Here is a 26,860-nt window from a genome sequence, read left to right on the forward strand (position 1 = left end):
TCTGAACTACCAACATTGCGACTTCATGTGTTCATCTTTATTTCAGTGAAAACACCGGAGATTTTTAAACTTCTCTTCCCCCCTAATGGGCTTGCATTTTACACAGAGGTAAACTGTATGTATTATCTTCAATGAGATCTTCTTTTCCCTTAACACTTCAGGATTTCTGTTTCTCCAATTTCTATCCATCACACATTGAAATTAATATCAGAAGCCAAACTTTTATTTACGAGCCAACTCATAATCATGTGCCATTTCCGCTACTAATATTGCAGACTTAACTCTCTGCTTTCCCACTTGAGTTATCACTGCTTCAGGAAGTGAATTTTTGAACTCCTCCAAAATAATCGCCTCTCTAAAAGCTTCAAATGTTTGATCTGTTTTTAATGTCCTTATGTACCCATCAAAATTACTTTGTATGTTCCTTTCAAATTGTATGTAGCATTGTCTGTAGCATTCTGGTACTTAAAATGGTTTTTTTCACCTCGTCATACTCTCCAAATATCTCCTCTGAGAGTGATGCAAATACCTCACTAGCTCTTTGTACCAACTTTGTACCAAAGTTGATCCAAAGTACCAACTTTGGATCAACAATACCTACACAGTCACCAGCCATTTCATTTAATTAGCCAGCTTCTCAAATGAAATGATAAAGGCTGATATATTCTTCTCATTGAATTTATGAAACTGTTGGATATATTAAAACAGGTCCCCAGCAGTCATTTGGGATGGGATTGGTCCCCCTCACTGTCTTCATTCCCACTCCTACCTTTCATTTCTACCTCCATCATTCTAATTCAACTTTGAGTTTTCAGTTCCAATCTCTGAAGTTCAAAAAACTCTTTCTTTCTCCCTTGCTTTTGCGAGGGCATTCCTTTTCTTTTTCTTCTGCTTTTAATCATAGCTCAAACTATTCTGTTTCCTTTACATTTTCAACCTGCTTCATTTGAAATTGAATTTTAGCCATTTTCAATCATTCTGATGCCACTTCCAGCAATCATAAATGTTGAGTTATTACTTAATTACCTCTTCTTTTTACAGAGAGAATGGGAACCCCAATGAGAGCTTGTTGTCAATTGCAAAAACGTTGCCTTGTTCACTTTCTGTTAAACTCATTTGTAAGTTTTCTCACTGAGCTGGAAGGCTTGTTTTCAGATGTTTTGTCACCATACTAGGTAACATCATCAGTGAGTCTCCGGTGAAGCACTTTGTTCAAGTCTCTGCATTACTGCTTCTGCTAGGAACCCCGATATTGGTGATACTTGTGGCGCTGGAAAAGCACAGCAGGTCAAGCAGCATCCTAGGAGCAGGGGAGTCGATGTTTTGGACATTAGCCCTTCATCATTCCTGCTTCTTGGATGCTGCCTGACCTGCTGTGCTTTTCAAGTGCCACATGTTTCGACTCTGACTCACCAGCATCTGCAGTCTTCACTTTCTCCTAGCTGCCCAGGTGCTTCATTGATTTGTTTGTAGATTTTGTTATTGAATGTGAAGTGGTTGGTAAGGCATAGGTCTACTAGCTTGAGCATTTTGTCTTTGCTGATGAAGTTGGTGCTGTCTGGTGTTTGTGTCCTTGGTTCCTCTAGTGGTGCAGTCAGTCCTCTTCGATCTTCGTGTCTTTGATGGTGTTCATGAACTCTTGGGTGGCGTGAATGGAGTGGCATGAGTCTTCTAATAGATATTTCAGTTTTTGGTGGGGTTCCTTGGCTAGTCTGCATGTAGGTGTTCCAGTTAATGAGACTATGGGTTTGAGGGGGTGCGCTGATTTGTGTACTTTAGGTAGTCCGTAGAAGCGGGTGTGATGGATCATTTTTCATTTTTTGGAAAACTGTTTTATTTAATTGTCCTAATTTCTGAAGCCTTTTCAACATGGATGTGATATGATTTTCTAGCTGTGGGGTCGGGTCTATCATGATCTGTGGAGAATGGAGTTCATGAGCCCTTTGTTGGCATGTAGGATTACATTGTTTTTGTCTTTTTTGAATCTTTCTAGGGCTTTCCTTTCCTGTGTGTTGAGTGTGTTCCCTTCCTTTTTCCTGCTTAGTGTTGGTGCAACTGTCTGATGGTCTGCTTGGTTTTTGTGTGAGTCCATTGTCTTTCAGTGTTGATTCTAATGCTGCCAGGAAGTCTTTTTTTGTCTGTGTCTCTGTAGTTGTAGTTTAACAACCTTACTAGGATGGCTTTTCCTGTATCTGTTAGTGGTTGGTTTGATAGGTTTTTTATCCAAACCTCTGTGTGGTCTGTGTTGGTCTTTTTTGTGAGCTTGTCCAGTTTTTCCTGCAGGGTTAGTTTTTTTCATTTTCTGCTGTTTGATGCTTATGGCTCATTATGTTTCTGTCCATTCATGGTCTGTCACGTTCGTATATAAAGGTTTTGGTGCAAATTTCACAATTGTATTCATGGCTTTCATTGTGAGCATCGTTAATCATTTCTCACAACTTTCTGCGGCCATTCTATTCTGCTATTCTTTTGACTCGTAGGGTATCGAGTAGTGGTTTATATTTAAGACATTTTGGTAGTACCTGATTCCTAAGGCTTTCATGCAGAAAATACAGTTGTTCGCAGGTGGCACTCAGTCGGATGTCATTGGTTTCCCATCTTTGGGCTAGTTTTACATATTGGCCCACAGGTGTTTGAGATTTTTGAGATAATTTGTAGCTCAGGTTGACATTCTAGTTTAGGTTTGCTTGCTGAGCTGGAAGGTTTGTTTTCGGACATTTCATCACCATACTACGTGACATCATCAATTAGCCTCCAGTGAAATGCTGGTGATATGTCCTGCTTTCTATTTATGTGTCTAGGTTTCTTAAGATGGGTGATATCAGTTCTGGTTCCTTTTCTCTGAGGATGGTAGATGGGGTCCAACTCGATGTGTTTATTGATGGAGTTCCAGTTAGAATGCCAGGCCTCTAGGAATTCACATGCGTGTCTCTGTTTAGCTTGTCCTACAGTGGGTGTGTTGTCCCAGTCAAAGTGGTGTCTTTTTTCATCTGTCTGTAAGGACTTGTGATAGTGGGTCATGTCTTTTAGTGGCTGGTGTCGAGATTGTGTTGCTGGGAAAGCACAGCAAGTCAGACAGCATCTCTCGACTCTGATCTCCAGCATCTGCAGTCCTCAATTTCTCCTCTTTTGGTGGCTAGTTGGCGTTCATGTATCCTGGTGGCTAGTTTTCTGCCTGTTTGTCTGATGTAGTATTTGTTACAGTCCTTGCATGGTATTTTGTAAATGACATTCTGTAAAACTCCTGAAATAACTACTTAAATAAACTGAGTGCAATGCCCAAAATAAAAAAAACCAACACACACCACTCACTGCCTTTTTGTCCAATAATCCTAAACTCAACTTTGTGTTCAATATTTTGATCCCAGGTGAGCCCCCAATTTGTTATGAACTAGACCAAACTCTGTCAAAATAAATGAAGAAGATAGCCTAGATCCTATCTGTTCTTATTCAAAGGCAAGTGCCAGGCATTGCCATTCCTGATGCAATTCGATTGGTCAATCTACCAGTCTTGCTGCAAAACATCTACCAGTCTTGCTCTAACTTAACTGTACCGATATAACAGCATTATAGAAAATGCAGTTGTTCGCAGGTGGCGCTCAGTCGGATGTCATTGGTTTCCCATCTTTGGGCTAGTTTTACGTATTGGCCCACAGGTGTTTGAGATTTTTGAGACAATTTGTAGCTCAGCTTGACATTCTAGTTTTAAGTTTGCTTGCTGAGCTGGAAGGTTTGTTTTCAGACATTTCATCACCTTTGTGACCTACGTGACCTTTGGCATAGGCAAATTCAGTAAAATAGAGTGTCTCACATGTAATTCTAGCAACAGAAGAGAAGTAAGCTTTTAGCTGTAACAGAGAGAGGAAAAGCAGCTTCCACATCCAGCTTCAAAACCCTAGCAGCAACAACTGAAAAACTAAAACTAAAAATCCTGGTTCTGTGGTAGCCTGACCCCACCCATTCAGGCTACTTTTATTGTTCCCACTTTAAAACAACTCTCAGGCCTCTCAAGCTATTTACTTTATTGGCTTTGGAGCAGACTGCCCAGTACCTTTGTCTTAACCTTTCTCCATAAATATAACTGCATTAGTCAGGGGTAAGTGAAGGGAAATGGGTCTGGGTGGTTTATTCTTCGGAGGGTTGGTATTGACAGACAAATGGCCTGTTTCCACACTGTAGGGAATCTAATAAAATAAAGATAAAATACACCTCTTAAAACCATAACATTGTCACACATGAGAGAATGATGCAAGCAGACAGACATAAGAAATTTATTCAAGAGGACCTAAATCCCCATCTACTGAACTCTAGATATCAGCTGCTGCTTGAGATGCAACTACAAGCTGGTGAAGTGTTATCAGAGTTTTCAGAATCCAGTGAATAAATTGCACTATCGTTGTGAGATTTAAATTTAAGGTTTTTTATTCCAGGAATACTGGGGCATGTTGTACTGGGTTACTATAAGAGTATTTCTCATGTAACTGGCACATCCTATTTCCCATACATGCTGGATAACAGGGAGTTTACTGTACTTTATATTGTATCTCTGATGCCTGGTATATTTATTTAAAAGCTGCCAATGTTGAAAACACAATGGTACTCCCACGAATGTAAATACTTGAAGCGGACACTGAAACACAGTCAGTCTGTAGTAACAATCATTCAGATGCCCCCCAACCCTCCCCCCGCTACCCCCCCACAACCCATTATATTTGACCTAATCCTTGCATTTAAGTGCTGAATGAATTCTTGCTTTCTCCCCTAGCCACAATGGGAAGAGGGATGGGGTGGAGGGGGTTTGGAATGTCTGATAGGTTACCTTACTTGGACCTTGGGTAGGCAAATGGTGGAGGGTGGAGGACATCACTGCATCTCCATCCCCCCTTCCCAAACTCTCCTCCTGTCATCCCCCTTACAAGGAACACCCCCACCCCCACCTACTTCCTGCAGGGTGATAAACAGATGTCCCACCACCAGCCAGCTCATAGACCTCAGCACAGGAGAACACCCTCTCCATTAAATTTTACTCACTCTATTGACAAATAAGTACCCATGGGACACTGCTTTTCTTCAGTAAAGTAAGATTTGAGTTAACCTGAATCCCTAAACTGAATCTACCATAACAAATAAAATGGCTATTGATTACATTTTTGTATTTTGGGATGCTGCTATGTATAAATTGGTAGTCGGGTTTCCCGGCCGAACTAAAGCCATTGCCAAAGTTATTTGTCTAGAAATGACTGTGGGACATTGAGGATGTCATAAAGGTCTGTAGCATGGAAGCAGACCTTTGATCCAACTTGCCCATGCCACCCATTTTTCACATTGAACTGGTCCCATTTCCCTGTGTTTAGTCCATATCCCTCCTTACCTATTGCATCCAAGTACCTGTCTAAATGTTTCTTAAATGACAAAATTGTACTCACTTCCACCATTACCTTTGGCAGCCCATTCCAGACACCTCTATGTGAAAAAGCTCCTTGTCTAGACCCTCTGTCCTCGCACCTAAAACCTATGCCCTCTAGTTTTAGACTCCCCTACCCTGCGAAAGGTTGTCAGCTATCTACCTTATCTATGCCTGTCATGATTTTATAAATCTCAATAAGGTCACCCCTCAATCTCCCACCCTTCAGGGAAAAGAAGTCCCAGCCTATCCAATCTCTCCTAATAACTCAAACCTTCCAGTCTAGGTTGCATCTTAGTAAATTTTTTCTGTATTCTTTCTAATGTAATGTTATATGAATATGTGAAAGAAGCTATACAAATGAAAGTTATTTTCTTCCAAAGGTAACTGTGGGGATTATTCAGCATTCTGCTCTGCTGAGTTCCAGGTGAAAGTCTTCCCCTTTTGAATATTCACCGTTGTAAAGAAAGAGTTCCATTTGGACTTCCTCATTCATTTGCCTACTTCTTCCGTAGAGTAATCCCAGATTCATGGCTCTATTGCTGCTGAGTACAGTTTTTAGCTTTGACAGTGCAAGTCTGAAGATCTGCATTTATGTAAACTGTTGCTATGGTTACAGGGAGATTCTGGGGACGGTTTCGGACCGCCTGGAGAGAAAGGAGACAAAGGTGACCCTGGACCTGCAGGAATAGGAATACAGGGAAAAGAGGTTTGTGTCATTATGGAGAAAGAGGAGATGAAGAAATGAAAACATATCCATTCTGATAAATCAAATAGTTTCTATTTTAACCCTTTAACTGTTGTCTTCTTGTTTCAATTAGGGGCCAGTTGGTCCACCTGGAACACGAGGATCACGGGGATCTAAGGTAATAGTAAACTGACTTATTAATCAATGTTGTACAATCAAACCATGGTAATTCCAAGCTTTGATAAGCAATTGCGAATGAACCTTCAGTTATGTCAATTGTACATCTGAGGAAGGAAGCAGAAATGAGAGGGACATTTATCAACAGGCCCATTCTCCAAGTTCAGAGGCATATGATCACAAAATGTGCTCTGAGCTAGAGAGGAGTATGCAACCCAGGGAAATAGTGAGAAGTTAAACAAATTATCATGGAGAAAAAATAATAGATAAAGGTATCCATTATTTTATCTTAGATTAAAAACTACAGTTATTAAAATCATGAGACCAAAATGGACAGAATAATCAAAAAGCCTCCTTGATCTCAATCATTTCCCTGTTGGTTTTAGTAGTTCATGATTCTGGTTATCTAATACAGACAGTCAATGATTTCTAGCAATTTTATGACAGTTTGTTGAGTTTAGAAGCAGCAGTTTAGATATGATACATTGCTTAATTAGGTAAAGAAAGTATATGACAATGAAAATTAAGGATGATTAAATGATCCCAGAGGACAAACAGGCTATGTAATGTGCTGGTCTCATTAAAGTTCTCTGGTCAAGGTGTTGGGGAATGTTTCTCTGGATCTTTCTTCTCTCTCTTACCCAATGCTTCCTGACACTCCTTACTACAGAGTCCCAAACTGCCAGTGCCCAGGTCTTGGGATGTCAGTTTATCATGTCATCCAGTCACTGAGGAGTGGTGACTAAGGCAGTGATACAAACCACCCTAGCAGGAATGTTGCATTCTAACCTATCCCAGGCCAATGAAGGCAGTTCTAATCATGTTCCCTACCTATGAGCATGGGTAAAAGGCAAGTTTGGTGTTTTCAAAGGGACCTAACATCATTACCTCCATTTAGAAATGTACTTTATCATTGGTCATTACGTGACTGAACTACTTTGATTAAGATTCATGCGTACTGAAAGATTTGACACGGCAATCACTTAATCCTCTGTGGGTGTATTGCTTTCATGTGAAATTTGAGAAGAAATGCCCATGAATAAATCAAAGGTGCCAATGACCAAATCTTGATAACAGTTCCATTTTACTCCACAGCTGTGTAGATACTAAGAATAATGCTTCCAATGTTTATCTTGATAACACTAGCGTTTGTTTTATTAGGGGGAGCGTGGATTCCCGGGTCTTCAAGGTCCAAAAGGTGAGAAAGGACCACCTGGAGTTGGCCGCCTCGGGCCCCCAGTAAGTATACAAAATTCTAGTAGGACCTCTGACACTTTATTTTCTTTAGCACCATTAGCTTGACACTACCTCTAGCCCCCTAATATCTCTACCATTGAGAAAAGAATTAGAAGAATTCCAATAGCATTGGAAACACCATTGTCTCCAGGTTTTCTGCAAAGTCTGTCACCATCCCAACAAGTACATAGATGATTGCTCAATTGCTATTGTCAGCATCACAATCTGGAATCTCCTTCCTATCATTGTGGGAACAACACCCTTGTGAGAACTGCAAGTCTAGAAATACATGTTAGGAAATATTATAAATTGATTGAAAGAGATGAATTAAAATTGGGACAAGTTTAAACGGCTATTTTCTTCATCTTTTCATAGGGTCCACGAGGTCCTTCTGGAGAGCCAGGCATAAGGGTAAGAATTTTTTCAATAACAATGAAGATTAAACAAATACAATACAAAAGTTGTTGCCTTGAATCTCATCAGTTCAGATACAGTGAATGTTGGACATTAGGGAAGGTCATTTTTGTCTCCTGAAACCTATCTGTGTTCCACCTTTTCTATCATGTTATGTAACTGTGGCCTGCTCTGTTTTTGTTTAGTTATTTTTCTGAGCAGATTATTCAAAACACTTGGCAGCTTTTCAGAAGGAAGTTCCTTTCCCTAACACACATATCTAAACTTATGGCCTGCAGTCCAACATTCTTGATCTGGTTTGAACAAATGTTTTGAGATTTGATCAGTCTGATGAGATTCCCCTTTAACTTTCACAAAGTTTTCAAAAAATCTTTGATGTCTCTGAGATTGTGAGGGGAGAAGTAACATAGTGCTAATATTATTGGATGAGTAATCCAGAGGCCTGGACTAATACACTGGAGTACTGAGTTCAATTCCCGTCACAGCATCTGGGGACATTTAAATTCAGTTAGTAAATCTGGAATAAAATAATAGTCTCATTAATAATGAGCTTGAAAAAAGTCAGATTGTCAAGAAACCCATCACTAGTAGCCTTCAGAAGAGGGAATCTGCCATCTTGGTTTGGCCCTGCAACTTGGTTGACTCTTAATTGCTCTCTGAAATGACTGTTTAGTAAGGAGAGCAATAAACAGGTTTTAGAATGTTGAACAGTTTTTTTATTCTCTCAATTCAGGGTCCACGAGGTTTGCCAGGAGCTTTAGGACGGCCAGGTGTTAATGTAAGTACAATATACCCATCAGTCTCTGCACTGTGGTAAATGGTGGCAAGGTTCTGAGTTCTCTGATTTCATCCTTGGTTTTATTGCAGGGTATTCCTGGGAGCAATGGAATGCCAGGCCAACCAGGACCACCTGGGGAGCCAGTAAGTAAAAGCTTTTTTTTATTACACTCGAGAAGCCATTGTACAGCTTTTGTCATAAAGACAGGAGAGCATATCATTTATTTTCATTTGTCCTTCAGGTGAAAATGACCATGTTCTCCATCTGTGTTTTTCATGGGTTTCTTGTGGGCATATAAGTGCCTACTGAGACTCACCTGTGTCCATTAGGTTCTGTTACCATTAGGACAGGATACAACATGCATTTGAGTTTTGGACTATTGCTGAATTAGGATTCCTTTCCCTAGTATTTTCTCCCTGCCTTTGATATATGCTTGTTTTCAAACCATTTTTTTTGATTTGCTGATGTCAGGCACAGAGATTTTGGGTGCAGATCTCCCAACTTACAATCAATATCAAAACTCCTAAAATAAGCTCTCTGTGTATACTTGTAGCATTTTCCTCAGCCAACACCAGAATACCACGGAACCAAGTTCTCCACCCACGCTTCACTTTGGTAAGCAAGTGTCAGCCATTCTGGCCACATCAGCAACCCAACACATTTGTTACTCATAGAGGTACATGTAGCAGAGTGGGTAGGACTATTTCAGTTTGATATCCTTCTTGATCCCAGACCAATATTCACGGTATGTCGAAGGCTGCACTTGATTTAGCACCTCTTACATGTTCCTTATAATAAATACAGATAATATATTGAAATCATATTGAGATGAGAGGCTGTAAAATGATTCTGCAATGGTGTAGGCTGGCTAAATTGATTTCAGTGTTCTCATATTGGTTAGTCAATATAAAAACCAGCACTGAGGGAGTTTCACCTTGGAGTTAAGTATCCATATTCTAAACATTAGAATTTCTAATGTGTTAAATTTTCAAATAGATGATGGAAATTTATCAGCCAAATTATTGGCGTGACTAATTCTCGTTGCTGTTCAAAACAGACTTTGTGATCTAAATGCTTGGAGGAAGTAATGAGCATGTTAGACAAAGGAGACCAAGTGGACATGATCTATTTGGATTTCCAGAAGGCCTTTAACAAGGAGCCACTCATGGAGCTGTTAAATACAATAAGTCCGTGGTATTAGGGAAAATGTACTGGGATGGATACAGGATTGGTTGACTAGCAGAAGTTTGAGAGTGGGGATAAAGGGATTTTTTCAAGATGGCATTTGGTGACTAATGGAGATCTGCAGGGATCAGTACTGGGACTATTCATGTTATATATTAATGATCTGGGTGTAAGAACTGAGACCATGTTTGCTAAGCTTACAAATGATGCAAAGATAGATAGAGGGACAAGTAGTGTTGAGGAAGTGGGAAGCTTATGGACCAGACCAGACCCCTTCAAAATATTTTAAGATGGTAGCGTACATCCTACTTTTTTTCTTATTTCAAAGGTAGATGTGAAGTGGGTGTTCCGGATGTGATGTAACTGGTCAAATCACTCAATGTTAAGCAAAACACAATGCATTTAAACAGTATAGTTAAAATACAAACAAAAGAAAGAGGAATTTAGTTTACCTTAACTTTTGGAAAACTTAGCTGACTGATAGATACAGTACCTATTACCAATTAACTGTTCAATTATAGCAACATTCCATCAACACACCCTTTGGCAAAAAGATAAATTCAAACACAGATTCTTAGATGCCGTTCAACATCAAGAGAGATCTTAGAGAAAATTCAGAATCATCTACTGAAGCTCCAACTCTTTTGGGACCCAAACAGCTTCTCCCTTCTCCAGCTAAAACAAAAGACTAGGAAGCCTGAGCTGGAAGAACTGGCCACTCCCCTTCCACTTTAAACTGTTTTTAAAAATAAATTCTACAGGCCTTTTAAGTTATTGGTTTAGGCCAGCTCCCATAGCCACTTCAACACCTCTGCCTTTACAACCTCTCTTCAAAAAACCCAGGAAAAAAATAACCTTTTTAAAGTGACAGCATCATCACAGAAGGACTTGAAGAAGTTAGAAGAATGGGCAAAGAATTGGCAAATGGAATATAAGGTGAGAAAGTGTGAGGTTATACACTTTCGTAGGAAGAATGGAAATGTGAACTTTTTTCTAAATGAGAAAAATGTTTCAGAAATCTGAAGCACAAAGCATTTTACGAGTCCTAGTTCAGGATTCTCTTACGGTTAAAATTCAGGTTCAATTAGCAGTTAAAAAGGCAGTACTCATTTCAAGATAGCTAAGTACAAGAGCAAAGATGTACTGCTGAGGCTGTATAAGGCTCTGGTCAGACCATACTTGGAATATTGTGAGCAGTTGGAGTCCCATATTTAAGGAAGGATATGCTGGCATTGAAGGGGGGCAAAGGAGGTTGACAAGAATAATCCCAGATATGAAGAGCTTTTCATATGAGGAACAGTCGAGAACTCTGGGTCTGCACTTAATGGAGTTTAGAAAGATGAGAAAGGGTTTCATTGAAACATACAGAGTACTGAGAAACTTGGATAGAGTGAATATGGAGAAGATGTTTCCATTAGTAGGAAAGGCTAGGGCCCGAGGGCGCAGTCCTCAGAGTCAAGGGCAACTCTTTAGAATTAAGATGAAGAAAAATTCAGCCAGAGGATAGTGAATCTGTGGAACTGAATTGCCACAGAAGGCTATAGAGGCAAAGTCATTGAGTGTATTTAAAGAAGAGATCAATAGGTTTTTGATTAGGAAGCAGATCAAAGGTTATGGAGAAAAGGCAAGAGAATAGGGTTGAGAAACATATCAGCCATGATCAAATAGCAAAGCAGGCACAATGCACTGAATGGCCTAATTCTGCTCCTATACCTTATGGTCTTATAGTCTAAAAGGTGCTGTTGACATTTACAGTAGAAACTGTTGAACTTTCAATCAAGCTGCCATCAGGATTGGAAAAGAAATCATTTCCCAGTTTCCTGTTCTTAGCTACCTTGAAGGCATTCAGGTCAAGCACGAAGTGAAAATTGCAATCAATTGTCAAGCAGCATAGAGAGACAATCGCAGAGTCTTTTGCTCAAATAATATTAGTAACAATATGGATTTTCTAAACAAGTTGTTAGGTTTCATGGTCACTTTGTGTTGTCAGACTGGTGTGCATCAGATTGCTTTTGAATTTCCCATCATGTGTTTTGGCCACTTTAACATTGGCATTTTATAGTGATTAATATAATGATTAGCTTGCATATAGCATAGCCATTGTTGCAGACTCGACAAGTATAGCAACTATTGTCATAATGGCATGAAAGACACTGGATAATTTAATGCTTTCAGGTTGTTTATAAAGCAGAGGTAACAATATCATTTCATGTAAGCTTTTTTTTTGCTGTATAGATTTGGTTCATGATAGGCAAATTACATCTTAATTACTATTTTAGTGAAAACTGGCACCCAGCATGCTTGCTCGATGTGGGAAGCTGGGCACATTTCCAGTACCCGGGTCCTGCATGTGTGCAAGAAGTATCACAAACCGCAACTCGTAGAAGCCTGAATTTTGGAGTTGGAGCGGCATCTGGGGATACCGTGGAGCATTCACGAGGTGGAGAGTGTTATGGATAAAACATACAGAAAGGTAGTCATACCATAGACTCAGAATCCACAGGCAGGAAGGGAATGGGTGACCAACCGGTAGAGCAGAAAAGGCTAAGCAGGCAGTGCAGGAATTTCCTGTGGCTATTCCCTGCAAAGCGGATATACAGTTTTGGATACTGTTGAGAGGAATGGACTCTCAGAGGATAATAGCAGCAGCTAAATTCATGGTGCCATGGTTGGCTCTGCTGCAGAGGAAGGGAGAAATAGCCATAGAAATGCTATAGTTACGGGGGATTCAATTGTAAGGGGAATTGATAGGCGTTTTTGTGGCTGCAAACAAGAGTTCAGGATGGTGTATTACCTCCCTAGTGCTTGGGTGATGGATGTCTTGGAGTGGTTGCAGGACATTCTGGGGGGGAGGGCGAACAGCCAGTGGTCATGCTACAATTTGGCATGAACAACGTAAGTTTAAAAAAAAGTGATGAGGTCCTAAAAGCAGAACGTAGAGAACTAGGAAGAAAGTTGAAATGTAGGAACTCAAAGGTAGATACTACCAGTACCACAAGCTAGTCAGAGTAGAAACAGTAGGATATATAGGAGGAAAATGTGGCTGAAAAGATGGTATGATGGGGAGGGTTTCAGATTCATGGGACATCAGAACCGGTTCTAGGGGAGGTAGGACCTGTACAAACTAGAGGGGGTAAGCCTGGGCAGGACTGGGACTGATGTCCTTTGGCAGGGTGGTTGAGGGGTACTTGCTAGAGTGGTTGGGTGGTTTTAAACCAGTATGGCAAGGGGATGGGAACCAGAGGAGTAGGGCAGTAAATGCAGAACTTGTGGGAGAGATAGGAATCAAGGAAAACGTGACTAAGAATAAGAATCGGCAGCAAAACACTGCTGAAAAGAGCAGGGGAGGTGGTCTGAAACGCATGTGTTTCAATGAAAGAAGTATAATAGGCAAGGGAGATGAACTTAGAGCTTGGTTAGTACTTGGAACTATGATATTATTGTGAATAGGGTGACTTGGCTAAAAGAGGGACAGGACTGGCAGCTAAATGCTCCAGGATTTAGATGTTTCAGGTATGATAGAAAGGGATGTAAATGGGGTGGGGGAGTTGCGTTACTGGTAAAGTAGTATCTCACAGCTGTACTGTGGAAGGATACATCAGAGGATTCGTGCAGCGAGGCAGAATGGGTAGAACTCAGGAATAGGAAAGGTGAAATCCCAATGTTGGGGGTATACTATAGGCTTCCCAACAGCGAGCAAGAGATAGTGGAGAGAATATGTATGCAGATTTTGGAAAGATATAAAAACTGAGATATAAAAATTGAGACCCAGGGTTATTGTCCTGGGTCTCAATTTATGCTAGTGGCTTGGATGGGGCAAAATTTGTAAGGACCATTCAGGAGGATTTCTTGACACAGTCTGTAAACGATCCAACCAGGGAAGAGATTGTACTGGACCTGGTTTTGGGAAATGAACCCGGCCAAGTGAGTGAAATTTCAGTGCGGGGAGCATTTTGTGTGTAGTGACCATAATATGGTAAATTTTAAGGATGGATGGATAAGGAAAACAGCCATCCTCAAGTGAAGATGTTAAACTGGGGGAAGGTAAACTACAACATTAGGCAGGAACTGGAGAATTTTGATTGGAGGCAGCAGTTTGAGTGTAATCTACATCAGATATGTGGTAGTATTTCAAACAGCAGTTGATAAGAGTTCAAGAGCAGCACATTCCTGCCAGAATGAAGGATAGGTATGGGAAGGTACGTAAACTTTGGATGATGAGGGGTGTTATGACCTTGGTCAAAAAGCATACATAAGGTCTAGGAGGATGAGAACCAATGAAGCCCTTGAAGTATATAAAGAAAGGAGGAAAGAACTTAAACAAGGAATTGGAAGATCATGAAAAGTCATTAGCGAACAGAGTTAAGGAGAATCCCAAGACTTCTTATACATATATAAAAAGCAAGAGGTAGCCAGGGAAAGGATTGGCCCACTCAAGGACAAAAGAGAGAATCTTTTTGTGGAGCCAGAAGAGGTAGGTGAGGTCCTAAATGAACACTTTGTGTCAGGATTCACCAAAGAGCAGGAATTTGAGTCTGATGGTCTCAGGGAAGGGAGTGTCGAACGTCTTAGCCAAGTTGCTATTAAAAAGGAAGAGGTGTTGTCCGTCTTAAAAAGTATTAAGGTAGATAAGTCCCTGGGTCTTGATACGATCTGTCCCAGAATATTGAGGGAGGCAAGAGAACAAATTGCTGGAGCATTGACAAACATTTTTGTATCCTCTTTGACCACAGGTGAGGTCCCAGAGGACTGGAGAATAGCTAATGTTGTCTCATTGTTTAAGAAGGGTAGCAGAGATAATCCAGGAACTTTCAGGTCTGCAACCTCACATCAGCGGTAGAGAAATTATTGGTAAAGATTCTCAAGGACAAAATATACGTTGAGAAGTAAATGGACTTAAGTGATAGACAGCATGGTTTTGTGCAAGGGAGGTCATGCCTTATATTGATCGAGTTTCTTGAGGAGGTGATAAAAATGATTGTTGAGGGAAAAGTGGTTGATGTTGTTAACATGAACCTTAGTAAAGCCTTTGACAAGGTAGACAAAAGATGAAGTCACATGGTATCAGGGTAAGCTGACAAAATTGATGCAGAACAGGCTTAGTCTTAGGAGACATAGGGTAGCAGTAGAAGGATGCTTTTTGGAATGGAGGGTTGTGACTGGTGGTGTTCCACAGGGATCAGTGCTAGGACCCTTACTTTTCATGGTCTACAGAAATGATTGGAGGAAAACATAGCTTGTCTAATTAGTAAGTGTGCAGATGATACAAAGATTGGTGGAGTTGAGAATAGTGAGGAGGTTGTCACAAGATACAGCAGGATATAGATCAGTTGGAAGCATGGGCAGAAAATGACAAATGGAATTAAATCCAGAAAAATGTGAGATGATACATTTTGGAAAGTCAAATACAGGTGGTCAAGTACAGTATAATGGACCAGGTCAGACCCCATCAAAACATTTTAAGAATGTTTTAAAAATATTTTAGCCCAGACGCTAACTTTTTTCTTATTTCAAAGGAAGATGTGAAGTGGATATTCCAGGAGTGACACAGCTGGTCAAACCATTTGGCTTTAAGCAAACAGAATTTATTTAAACACCATAGTTAAAACAAGAACAAAAGAAAACAGAATTTAGAATAAACTTAACTATTTGCAAACTTAACCGACTTCATATAGCAATTTAACCAAGCAGCTGTTCCAATTCCCACAACATCCCATAAATACACTCCTTGGCAAAACATAAATTTAAACTCAGGTTCTAACGGGTAGGAGAAAACAACTTGCAAAGAAATTTCGAGGGAAAGACAGTCAGGAACCATCTGCTGAAGCTTGGAACCTTTCTCCACGCAGCTGCTTCTTACTGTTGCAATTAAAAGAAACTAGAAAATGCCTGAACTGGCAGATCTGACCAGTCACCTGACATTGTTAAACAAGCTCTTGCCCAGACATTTCAGCATCTCTGACTTTAGGGACCGCTCTTGAAAAAAAACAGCATCGTCACAACAGTGAATGGCAGAACCCTTAGGAGTATTCAAATGCAGAGGGATCTGGATGTACAGGTCCACAGTTTACTGAAGGTGGTAGCAAAGGTAAATAAGGTAGCAAAAAAGGTCTATGGTATGCTTGCCTTCATTAGAAGGGGCATTGAGTGTAAGGATAGGCAAGTTATACTGCAGCTTTATAGGATTTTAGTTAAACTACACTTGTAATGTTATATACAGTTCTGGTCACCACACTACCAGAAGATGCTTTGGAGAGGGTACAGATAAGATTTACCAGGATGTTGCAAGGTATGGGGGATTTTAGCTATGAAGAAAGGTTGGATAGAATGGGTTTGTTTGCACTGGAACTCAGGAGATTGAGGGCGATCTGATACAAGTTTATAAGATGGCATGGAGAGAGTGGAAAGTATAAGGCTTTTTCCCAGGTTGGAGGGATCAATTTAAAGAGGATACAGGTTCAAAGTGCAGGGAGGAAAATTTAAAAGAACTGTGCAAGGCATATTTTTGACACAAAGGATAGTGAGTGCCTGGAACACGTTATCAGAAGAGGTGATGGAAGCAGACACAGTAACAGTGTTCAAGAAACACCTTGATGAAAAAATGAACAGGAAGGGAATGGAGGGATACAGATCCTGTAAGTAAAGACAGTTTTAGTATGGATGGTCAAAATATGTCAGCACAGGCTTGGAGGGCCAAAGGGTCTGTTTTGTGCTGTATTATTCCTTGTTCTAAGACATTGGACATTCACAACAACTGCTCAATGGCCCATAGGATAAGTGTGATCATCAGGCCACAATTCGTAATATTTGCTATTAAGTTGCATGTGGAGAACATAATATTGTAAATCTGTTTCATTCTTAGTGTACAGAAATACAGTGTAGTATTATTTTATTGAGTGTATGCTGAGATGTCCACAATAGTATTTGGAGAATTGGCATATCACTGGGGCTTCTGTCCTCCTGATGGTTTTTCTCACTTTTCCAAGTGTTTCTGTTTTATTTCAGTCTGCACTGCCTCTTATGGGAGACATAGGTGCCTTGCTAAAGGTAAGTAAGCAATATGTCTGCAGTGATCTAAAATACTGGGCAAAGACACAGAAAGGCGAGTCTTCAATCTTCTACTATTAAGTAGATGTATATCACCTGGTTTTCCAGACAATATTCAATAAAGATGCCACATAAATGCTTAATAGATAAGAGCTCATGGAGTTGAGGATAAGATATATTAGCATGGATAGACGATTGGTTCATAGGCATTTTCAAGTTAGCTGGCTATGATTTGTAAAGGGTCCCAAAAGTCAATGTTTTTTACAATCATCATTGCAATTTGGATGCAGTGACATCAATTAATGCGCCTAATTTTGCTCATGATAAAAGAAGCAGGGCAGAATGTAAACTATGAGGAACCCAGAAAGATTGAAAAGAAATATGGATAGGTCCAATGAATAGACAACAAGATGATATATGGAGTATTACATGGGGAAGCAGAAAAATTATTCATTGTGGTCCATAATAACAGAAAAGCAGAATGTTTCTTAAAATGTGTGTTTCTAGTAAATGTTGATGTTCAAAGGCATTTGGGTATTCTTATACTTGACCATAGAACATAGAAAAGTACAGCACAATACAGGCTCTTTGGCCCATGATATTGTGTGGATCTTTTATCCTACTCTAAGATCAAACTAACGTATATACTCCACATTTTACTGTCATCCATGTGCCTAACCAAAAGTCGCTTAAAAATCCCTACTGTATCTCACTCTACTACCACTGTTGGCAGTGCATTCCACACACCCACCACTTTCTGTATAAAGAATCTGCCTCTAACATCTCCCCTAAACCTTCCTCCAATCACCTTAAAATTATGCCCCCTTATGATAGCCACTTCAACCCTGGGAAGAAGTCTCTGGCTATCCACTCATCATCTTGTACACCTTTATCAAGTCACCTCCCATCCTTCTTTGTTCCAATGAGAGAAGCTCTAGTGCCCTCAAACTTTCTTCATAAGACATGCTCCAGTTCAAGCAGCATCCTGGTAAATCTCCTCAGCACCCTCCCTAAAGCTTCCACATCTTTCCTATAATGAGGCAACCAGAACTGAACAAAATATTCCAAGTGTGGTCAAACCAGGGCTCTACAGAGCTCCAACATTACCTCGTGGCTCTTAAACTCAATTCTCCAACACATATCCATCTCTTAAAAACCCTAACAACTTGGATGACAGCTTTGAGGGCTGGATAGACATGGATCCAAGATCCCTCTGTTCCTCCACACTGGCAAGAATCCTGACTTTAACCCTGTAATCTGCATCCAAATTCAACCTTTCAAAATGCATCACTTCATACTTTTCCATGTTGAACTCCAGTTCTCAGCCCAGATCTGCATCTTGTCAATGTCTGGTTACAACTTTCAACAGTCCTCCACACGATCCACAACTCCACCCACCATCATGATGTTGGGAAACTCACTAATCCACCCTTTCACTTCCTCATCCAAGTCATTTATAAAAATTACAAAGAGCAAAGATCCCGGACCAGATCCCTGCGGAACACCACTGGTCACCAAGCTCCAGGCTGAATACTTTCCATCTACTACCAACCTTGGTCTTCTATGGGCCAGCCAATTCTATATCCAGACAGCCAAATTTCCCTGTATCCCATGCCTCCTTACTTTCTGAATGAGCCTCCCATGGGGAATCTTATCAAATGCCTTGTTAAAATCCATACACACCATATCCACTGCTCTACCTTCATCCATGTGTTTTGTCACATCCTCAATGAATTGAATTAGGTTTGTGAGGCTGAGCTGCCCCTCGCAAAGCTATGCTGACTGTCTCTAATCAAGCTATGCTTTTCCAAATAACTATAAATACTATCTTTCAAAATCCTCTCCAATAATTTGTCCACCACCAACATAAGACTGACTGGTTTGTATTTCCCAGAGTTATCCCTATTCCCTTTTTTTAACAAGGGAATACCATTTGCCACCATCCAATCATCTGGTACTACTTCAGTAGACAGTGAGGATGCAAAAATCATTGCCAAAGGTGCAGCAATCTCTTACCTCGCTTCCCATAGTAACCTTGGGTATATCCTATCTGGCCCAGGGACCTTATCTATCCTCACGCTTTTCAAAATTTCCAGTACGTCTTCCTTCTTAACATCAACCTGCTCAAGCATACAGCCTGTTTCACTCTGTCCTCACAAACGACAACATCCCTGTCACTAGTGAATACTGAAACAAAGTATTCATTAAGGACCTCCCCTACCTCCTCCGACTTCAGGCACAAGTTCCCTCCACTATCCCTGATCATTCCTACCTTCATTCTGGACATTTTCTTGTTTCTCACAGAAGTGTAGAATGCCTTAGGTTTTTCCTTAATCCTACCCACCAAGATCTTTTCATGCCCCCTTCTAGCTCTCCTAAGTCCATTCTGCGGTTCCTTCCTAGCTACTTTATAACTCTTTAGAGTCCTGCTTGCTCCTTGCTTCCTCAACTTTAAGTAATCTACTATCTTCCTCTTGACTGAATGTTCCACATCTCTTGCCATCCAAGGTTCCTTCATCCTACCATCCCTTTCTTGCCTCAGTGGGACAAACCAACGCAGCACTCACAACAAGTGCTCTCTAAATAATCTCAGTTTTCAGTTATTCAATTCTCTGAGAATATCTGCTCCCAATTTATGCTCCACCGTTCCTGCCTAATAGCAATTTAATTTCCCCTCCTCATAAATACTTTCCCATATCATCTACTCCTATCCCTCTCCATGAGTATAGTAAAGATCAGGAAGTTATAGAACATAAAGCATAGAACATTACAATGCAGTACAGCCCTCGATGTTGCGCTGAGCTGTGAAACCAATCTGAAGCCCATCTAACCTACACTATTCCATTTTTGTCCATATCTCTGCCCAATGACCATTTAAATGCCCTTAGCGTTGGCGAGTCTACTATTGTTTCAGGCGGTGCGTTTCATGCCCTACTACTCTCTGAGTAAAGAACTACTTCTGGTATCTGTCCTATATCAATCACCCCTCAATTTAGATTAGATTAGATTAGATTAGATTACTTACAGTGTGGAAACAGGCCCTGCCCTACTACTCTCTGAGTAAAGAACTACTTCTGGTATCTGTCCTATATCAATCACCCCCCAATTTAAAGCTATGCCCCTTCATGCTACCTATCAACATCGAGGAAAAAGGCTCTCACTGTCCACCCTATCTAACCCTCTGATTATATGTCTCAATTAAGTCACCTCTCAACCTTCTCTCTAATGTAAACAGCCTCAAGTCCCTCAGCCTTTCCTCATAAGACTTTCCCTCCATACCAGGTAACATCCTAGTAAATCTCCTCTGAAACCTTTCCAAAGCTTCCACATCCTTCCTATAAGGTGGCAATCAGAACTGTATGCAAGACTCCAGGTGTGGCTGCACCAGAATTTTGTACAGCTGTAGCATGGTCTCATGGTTCTGAAACTCAATCCCTCAACTAATAAAATCTAACACATCGTATACCTTCTTAACAGCCCTATCAATCTGGGTGGCAACTTTCAGGGTCTATGTACATGGACACCAAGATCCCTCTGCGCATCTACACTATCAATAATCTTACCGTTGGCCCAGTACTCCTTATTCCTATTGCTCCTTCCAAAGTGAATCACCTCACACCTTTCCATCTCCATTTAAACTCCATTTACCACCTCTCAGACCAGCTCTGCAGCTTATCTATGTCCCTCTGTAACCTACAACATCCTTCTGCACTATCAACAACTCTACCAACCTTAGAGTCATCCGGAAATTTACTAACCCATCCTTTACACCCTCATCCAATTGGTTTATAAAAATGACAAACAGCAGTGGACTCAAAACAGATCTTTGCGCAATACCAGTAGTAACTGAAATGCTCTCCCACCGAGAGATCTGACACCGAAATGTGTCATTGCCATGCACCAAATCCAATATGGCCTACCCTCTAGTCAGCCTATCTACATATTGAATCAGGAATCCTTTCTGGACACACCTGACAAACTCTGCTCCATCCAAACTATTTGCACTAAGGAAGTGCCCATCAATATTAGGGAAGTTGAAGTCACCCATCACAACAACGCTGTTACTTCTGCACCTTTCCAAAATCTGCCTCCCAATCTGCTCCTCTGTATTTCTGTTGTTATAGGGGTGTGTGTTGAAAACTCCCAATAAAGTGATTGCTCCTTTTTTGTTTCTGACTTCTGTTTCTGTGCTGTACATCTTTATGACTCTATGACTCAAGGGACAAACTCTCCTCAACCACCTCCCTTTCTACAGCTGTGATACTATCCCTGATTAGCAAAACCACTCCCCCACTTCTTTTACCTCCCTCACGTTTGAAACATCTAAACTCAGAACATCCAACAACCATTCCTACCCCTGTGACATCCAAGTCCCTGTAATGGCCACAATATCGTAGCTCCAAGTACTGATCCATGCTCCAAGTTCATCACCCTTATTCTTGACAATTTTTCTGTAAAAGTAGACACATTTTAATCCATCACACTGACTGAAAATTTGCCCTATCAACTGCCTATCCTTCCTCAGCACGCTGTATCTGCTTGTACACCAGCTACCCATACTCTGGTCCGTAGCTCCGGTTTCAATCCCATTGGCCAACTTGGTTAAACCCTCCAAAAGAGTTCTAGCAAACCTCCCACCCAGGATATTGGTATCCCTCCAGTTCATTTGCAACCCATCTTCCTTGTACATGTCCAGAAGTTAACCCAATTATCCACATATCTGAAGCCCTCCCTCCTACACCAATTCTGAGCCGCGAACACTCGCTCTCTGTTCTCGAATACAATCAAGAAAGTCAGTATGCAGATACAGCAAGCAATTAAGAAAACAGGTTAATCCTTATTGCAATTGGATGGGAGCACAGGAATAAAGAAATCTTGCTATAATGTACAAGGCATTATTGAGACAATTCCCAGAAAACTATGTGCAGTTTTGGTTTCTTTATTTAAGGAGCATGATTATATTGGAGATAGTGCAGCAAAGGTTTACTAGATTAATCCCTGGGATATTCTATGACGAGAGGCTGAATAAATTGAGTTTGTCTTCTCTGGAGTTCAAAATGAGGGGCAACCCCAATTCAAAGAGAAATTGATTCCTTTGGTTGAGGATTCTAAAACATGAGGCACAATAGTGGTTGATCATTTAGGACTGAAATGAGAAATTTCTTCTCTCAAAGGATTGTGAATCATATGTACCTTGAATGTACAATCCTCTTAGAGTGCATACTCTTACTGAAAAATCTTCTATCTTCTATCTTTATTTTTTCATTACATTGTTTCCTTGTTCCCTGTGTAGAATGCTTGCAGTAGTTGCCTGACCAGCAGCCATGGAGGCTTCTCAGGATTACCTGGAATGAAAGGTGACCGAGGTCTACCTGGGATTCCCGGAGCTGATGGGCGTGATGGCAGACAGGTAAAGGGACATTTAGAATTAAGCTAACAAGTGTGGTTCATTCTTGTTGAGATGGGTAGTTTCTAAATGATACAAATGCTTACTTGTATGTAAGTGGAAGTCCATTCTGGCAGATCAATCAACGAATTGGCTACAACCAGACAATTAATAAAATGTGGTACATACTTGTCCAGGACTCCACAGCTCATGAAAGTCTGTCACTAAATCAAACTATTATAGTAGTTTTGACTTGCCTTCCTTTTAGCCAAAAGTTGCTGGGAATTTTCATGATTCCAGGTAGCATACTTGCAAGGTTTCTCTCGGTTCATCATAGAATCATACAACATTGGAGTCTACTTGGTCTCTTGTAGCTTTGCCAGCTCTTTGAATGCAAAAGAAATAGCACAAACCAAATCCATATCCTCTTTCAACTGATTGGACAAGGACCACTGTTACAGAGAACCCCACCAGCTGAAATTTTCCCTCCAAGCCACTCACCATCCTAATTTGAAATATATCACTGTTCCTTCAGTGTCACTGGATCAAGACCTTGGAACTCCATCCCCGATGGTATTGTGGATCTATCTAATCCAAATGGACAATAGAGGTTTATAAGTCAATGCATCACCATGTTCTTCAGTGCAATTTTGGATGGCTTGCCAGCCAGCAACACCCACATCCTATGGATTAATTTTAAAAAAACAACCAAGTCTGCTCATTCGCATTAAGCCTTTTCTTCCTGTTTGGAATTTAATCTGTTTCCACTGCCCTGATTACATCTGTTTACTGACTCCCTGCCATTGTGAATGCTTTCTCCTTAATTATTTTTTCATTTAAATGGATATTATATTGGCGATTTCATTTATATGAATGAGAAATAGACGATTTCATGAGTATCCAGGGCCATACCGAGGTAGCAGTGCAGGAGCAGAAAACTTAGAAAGATAGAGAATTGGAGCAGGAGTAGGCCATTCAGCCCTTTGAGCCTGCTTTGCCTTTCAATAGGATCATGGTGGATCTTGCATCTCAATGCACATTCCCATCTTTGCCCCAATGCCCTTAAAGCTTTTAAAAAGTAAAATTAAAAAAATTATATTAAATATAAAGGAGAAAGGGCTAACAACTAATGAAAAATAATTATTACCAATGTCACCAACATGGGCAATAGGAGGGAAAGCTAGGTGGTAAAGGGAATAATGTCAAAGTTGTATACTCACATGCTTAACTGTTATTGAGAATACAGTCAGGGAATAAGAGGTCTCATGGACAAGATGAAATGAGGGAGGTCATGAGGAGAGATTGGAGAGAAATCTGACAAAGATGTAAGCTCAGGGTTAAGTGAGGTACCTTTTAAGGGTGGTTGGCCCAGTAGGTTAGTGGAATGGGAGGGAAGTGGCAGAGGTAGTTGATCACATGATCCCAATGTTAGCAAAAAAGCAATCCCTAGGATCTTTGAAGAAGATGGTTTCCAGGAGAGAAAAGAAGCCAGGGTTACATTTACATTCCAGGATAATTCTGGAATAGTGAGCAGATTTTGCAGATGAAGAAAAGAGTCAACAGTGCTTTACACAGTCAAGTCAGATTTGGTGGTACACATTCATTGATGCATTCATTGAAACACAGATATGGAGTGCAATGGGGGAACAATCAGGGTGTGACAATTTATTAGACTTGAGGGCATCACATATAATGCTGATAGAGTGATGTGATAGAGCAAGTCAATTTTGAAGGCTGCACATTTGGAATTCTGGAAGTGAAGGGTTAAATGAATGAGTAGGAGTGATCATTTTTGCAGGAATGGGTATAGTAGGAGGTGAGCTTGGCACTTGGAAGGCGTGATTGATACAAGGGCTGATATGAGGGTAAAGTCTCTGATTGTTCCCTCTCAAAAGAGAATATCAATCAATGACAAGATGGATGCAGTATATTCCCACTGTGTACATAGCCTGTACATTCATCCAATACAGCTTAAATGTACATCTTTGTCTTTTGAATGAACGTTGCAATTATTTTCTCATAGGGTGACCCAGGACCAAGGGGGCCACCTGGAATTCCTGGATTAGATGGACAAAAGGTCTGTATGATACTCTTCTTAACACAATGTTTCAACTTTCCATTTTATAATAATAAGAACAAGGCAGAAAACAAAGTACAGGCAGATAAATTTTTACAATGTAATCATTTGAATTTCCACTGGCCTTTGGCATCCCAGGGCACCTCCCAGGAGTGTTATTGAGCAAAATTACTGGGAGTATAGTTTAGTACATGTGAGTGAAAGTTGGTCAAAGGTTTGGGTTTACATTGGTTTGCCTTGTAAGAGGCAAGAGAGCTTGTGAGGTTTAGGGAGAAAATTCCAGACCTTGCAGGTATAGGCAGTGAAAAATGTGACTGCCATAGGTGGAGTGACTTAGCTTATAGATACACTGGAAGCCAGAATTAGAGAAACATTGGAGATTATAGCAAGATGACCCTGAAAATCACAATTTGAGGTTAATGACCATCTTTTCCAAAGGGATAATCTCTCATAGCAATCAACTTGATCTTTGTATCGGCCAAGAACACTAACCAGTAATTTGTCCCAGTAACAAAGTGAGCCCACCACTTGGGGCTGTCATGCCCACAGAAATAATTCCACACTTCAGTCGGTAAAGGGTTTTCAATGCTTGCATGCAAAGAGGTAGTCAATGAAGATTCCAACCAGTTGCAACTATTTATTCGCAGGACTCCAATTTTGATACAACAAGGGGCTCATTAACCAAAACAGGCCAATGTATTTGATACCTGTTAACAAGCCCCAATTTTAACAGAGTGGTCAACCAAACTGCCTGCTCAGAATTAGCAAATGTATTACAACCCTTCCCATCATTAAAACATTGTGGGTTCCTCATTAATAAATTCAACTAGGGGTCAATTTGGTTCTGGATACAGGTTTTAGCTAAATGTCTTAGAAGTCACACCCAGTGGCAATATGTATAGTGCCAGTTTCACAAATTGACTTGAATGACTGGAATTTGCATTTTCAGAGTCATTAAGTTCTATGAAGCATTTTGTGTGGTGCTATTCCCAGCCACTTCTGAGCTCCTAGTTCACTCCTTTCTGATATTTTATCCCACTTATCCACCTTAAAAATTCATTTATTGTGAGTACAGCTTTCCTCATATTTTTACATAGAAGAACAGTTAGAGGAAGGGAAGCCACAGCACCCTGAAAAACCTTGCCAAGTTTCTATTGTGGGAAGCCAGTTGGCAAAGGATGGAACTGGAGTCAATGTTTACACACAGGTCCATAAATATTTATTTGCAGAGGTACATATTACAAGCACACATCCTAACCCAACAACTACAATTTCGATCTTGTCTATTTATAGAGACTCAAGTGAATCACCACATGAAATCTCTGAATCACCACATGAAATCTCTGAAACCTATTAGTCTATAATTAATGGCAAGGAGCAGGTTGAAATTTTAGGAAGTAGCAAAGGAAAGGAGTCTCAAGCAGTTTGGAGGATCCTATCAGTCAAGGTGTACCTGGCATATTTCAAACGAACAGGGCAGGGACAAGATTATATATCACCAGGAAAGGTTTGAGGGTTGAAGCAGTCTGCTGTAGTATGATATGCTCTTAACCTCTTTGCCGTTAAAGTGACCACAGAAATTAGCTTCAGAAGATTAGTCAGGATGTAAAATATACCAAAGAATGATCAGAAAAATTAAGGAGAATTTAAAATATGATAGAAAACCAGCTGGAAATATATAATCAGATAGTAAGACATTTTACAGGTGTTTAAAAAGGAACAAGTCAGGAAGTTAATTGTGGAAAATAAGATAATGGTGGATGATATTTTACATCTGTTTTCATTGTACAAGTAACATCCCAGAAATAATTGTGAATTGGGTTAGGGAGCAAGTAAAAGCCAGGAGATAAATTAAAACAATTATATTCACCACAGTAAAGGGACTGAGAACATTATTAGAATTGAAAGCTGACAGGCTCCCAGGCCCTGATGGGCTTTATCCTAGGGTCTTAAATGACATGACTTCTGAATTCGGAGATGCCGGTGTTGGACTGGGGTGTACAAAGTTAAAAATCACAAAACACCAGGTTATAGTCCAACAGGTTTAATTGGAATCAGGTGATTGTGGAGGGCTCGATCTTAACACAGAATTTATAGCAAAAATTTGCAGTGTGATGTAACTGAAATTATACATTGAAGAATTGATCGTCTGTTAAGCCTTTCATTTGTTAGAATACAGTGATAGTTTCACTTCTTTCATGTGTAAATCACAAAACCCTTTTTTTTAAAGTTGCATTCTCGGGTTAGCTGTTAACAATGGTGATAGCTAGACAATATGTTGAAGGTGTTAGCCCCCTGTGTTCTCTGTCTATGACCTGATGCTTAGATTGATTCCAATCTAAAAAGTAAGATAACAGAGTTTTACATAAATTCATGCAGTTTTTGAGCTCAGAGCTCTACATGAACGTATGCAGTTTTTGAGCAAAGTGCAATGTAACTCTGAAAGTACCAAAAAAATTCACCACACA

General features: G+C 40.3%; 1 protein-coding gene across 2 annotated transcripts in view; it reads left to right on the plus strand.

Moving 5' to 3' along the window:
* Positions 1-26,860, plus strand: part of LOC122543221 (collagen alpha-1(XIX) chain) — a 412,403-nt gene that overhangs the window by 309,409 nt on the left and 76,134 nt on the right. For both annotated transcript variants that reach the window (XM_043681707.1, XM_043681699.1), the window contains exons 27-35: positions 6,024-6,113; positions 6,226-6,270; positions 7,431-7,508; positions 7,881-7,916; positions 8,653-8,697; positions 8,787-8,840; positions 16,888-16,929; positions 22,223-22,339; positions 24,339-24,392. In XM_043681707.1, coding sequence (XP_043537642.1) covers positions 6,024-6,113; positions 6,226-6,270; positions 7,431-7,508; positions 7,881-7,916; positions 8,653-8,697; positions 8,787-8,840; positions 16,888-16,929; positions 22,223-22,339; positions 24,339-24,392 — 561 coding nt within the window. The remainder of the gene's footprint in view (positions 1-6,023; positions 6,114-6,225; positions 6,271-7,430; positions 7,509-7,880; positions 7,917-8,652; positions 8,698-8,786; positions 8,841-16,887; positions 16,930-22,222; positions 22,340-24,338; positions 24,393-26,860) is intronic.

The sequence above is a fragment of the Chiloscyllium plagiosum genome, chromosome 3, assembly GCF_004010195.1.
Source record: "Chiloscyllium plagiosum isolate BGI_BamShark_2017 chromosome 3, ASM401019v2, whole genome shotgun sequence".
Lineage (NCBI taxonomy): Eukaryota > Metazoa > Chordata > Chondrichthyes > Orectolobiformes > Hemiscylliidae > Chiloscyllium > Chiloscyllium plagiosum.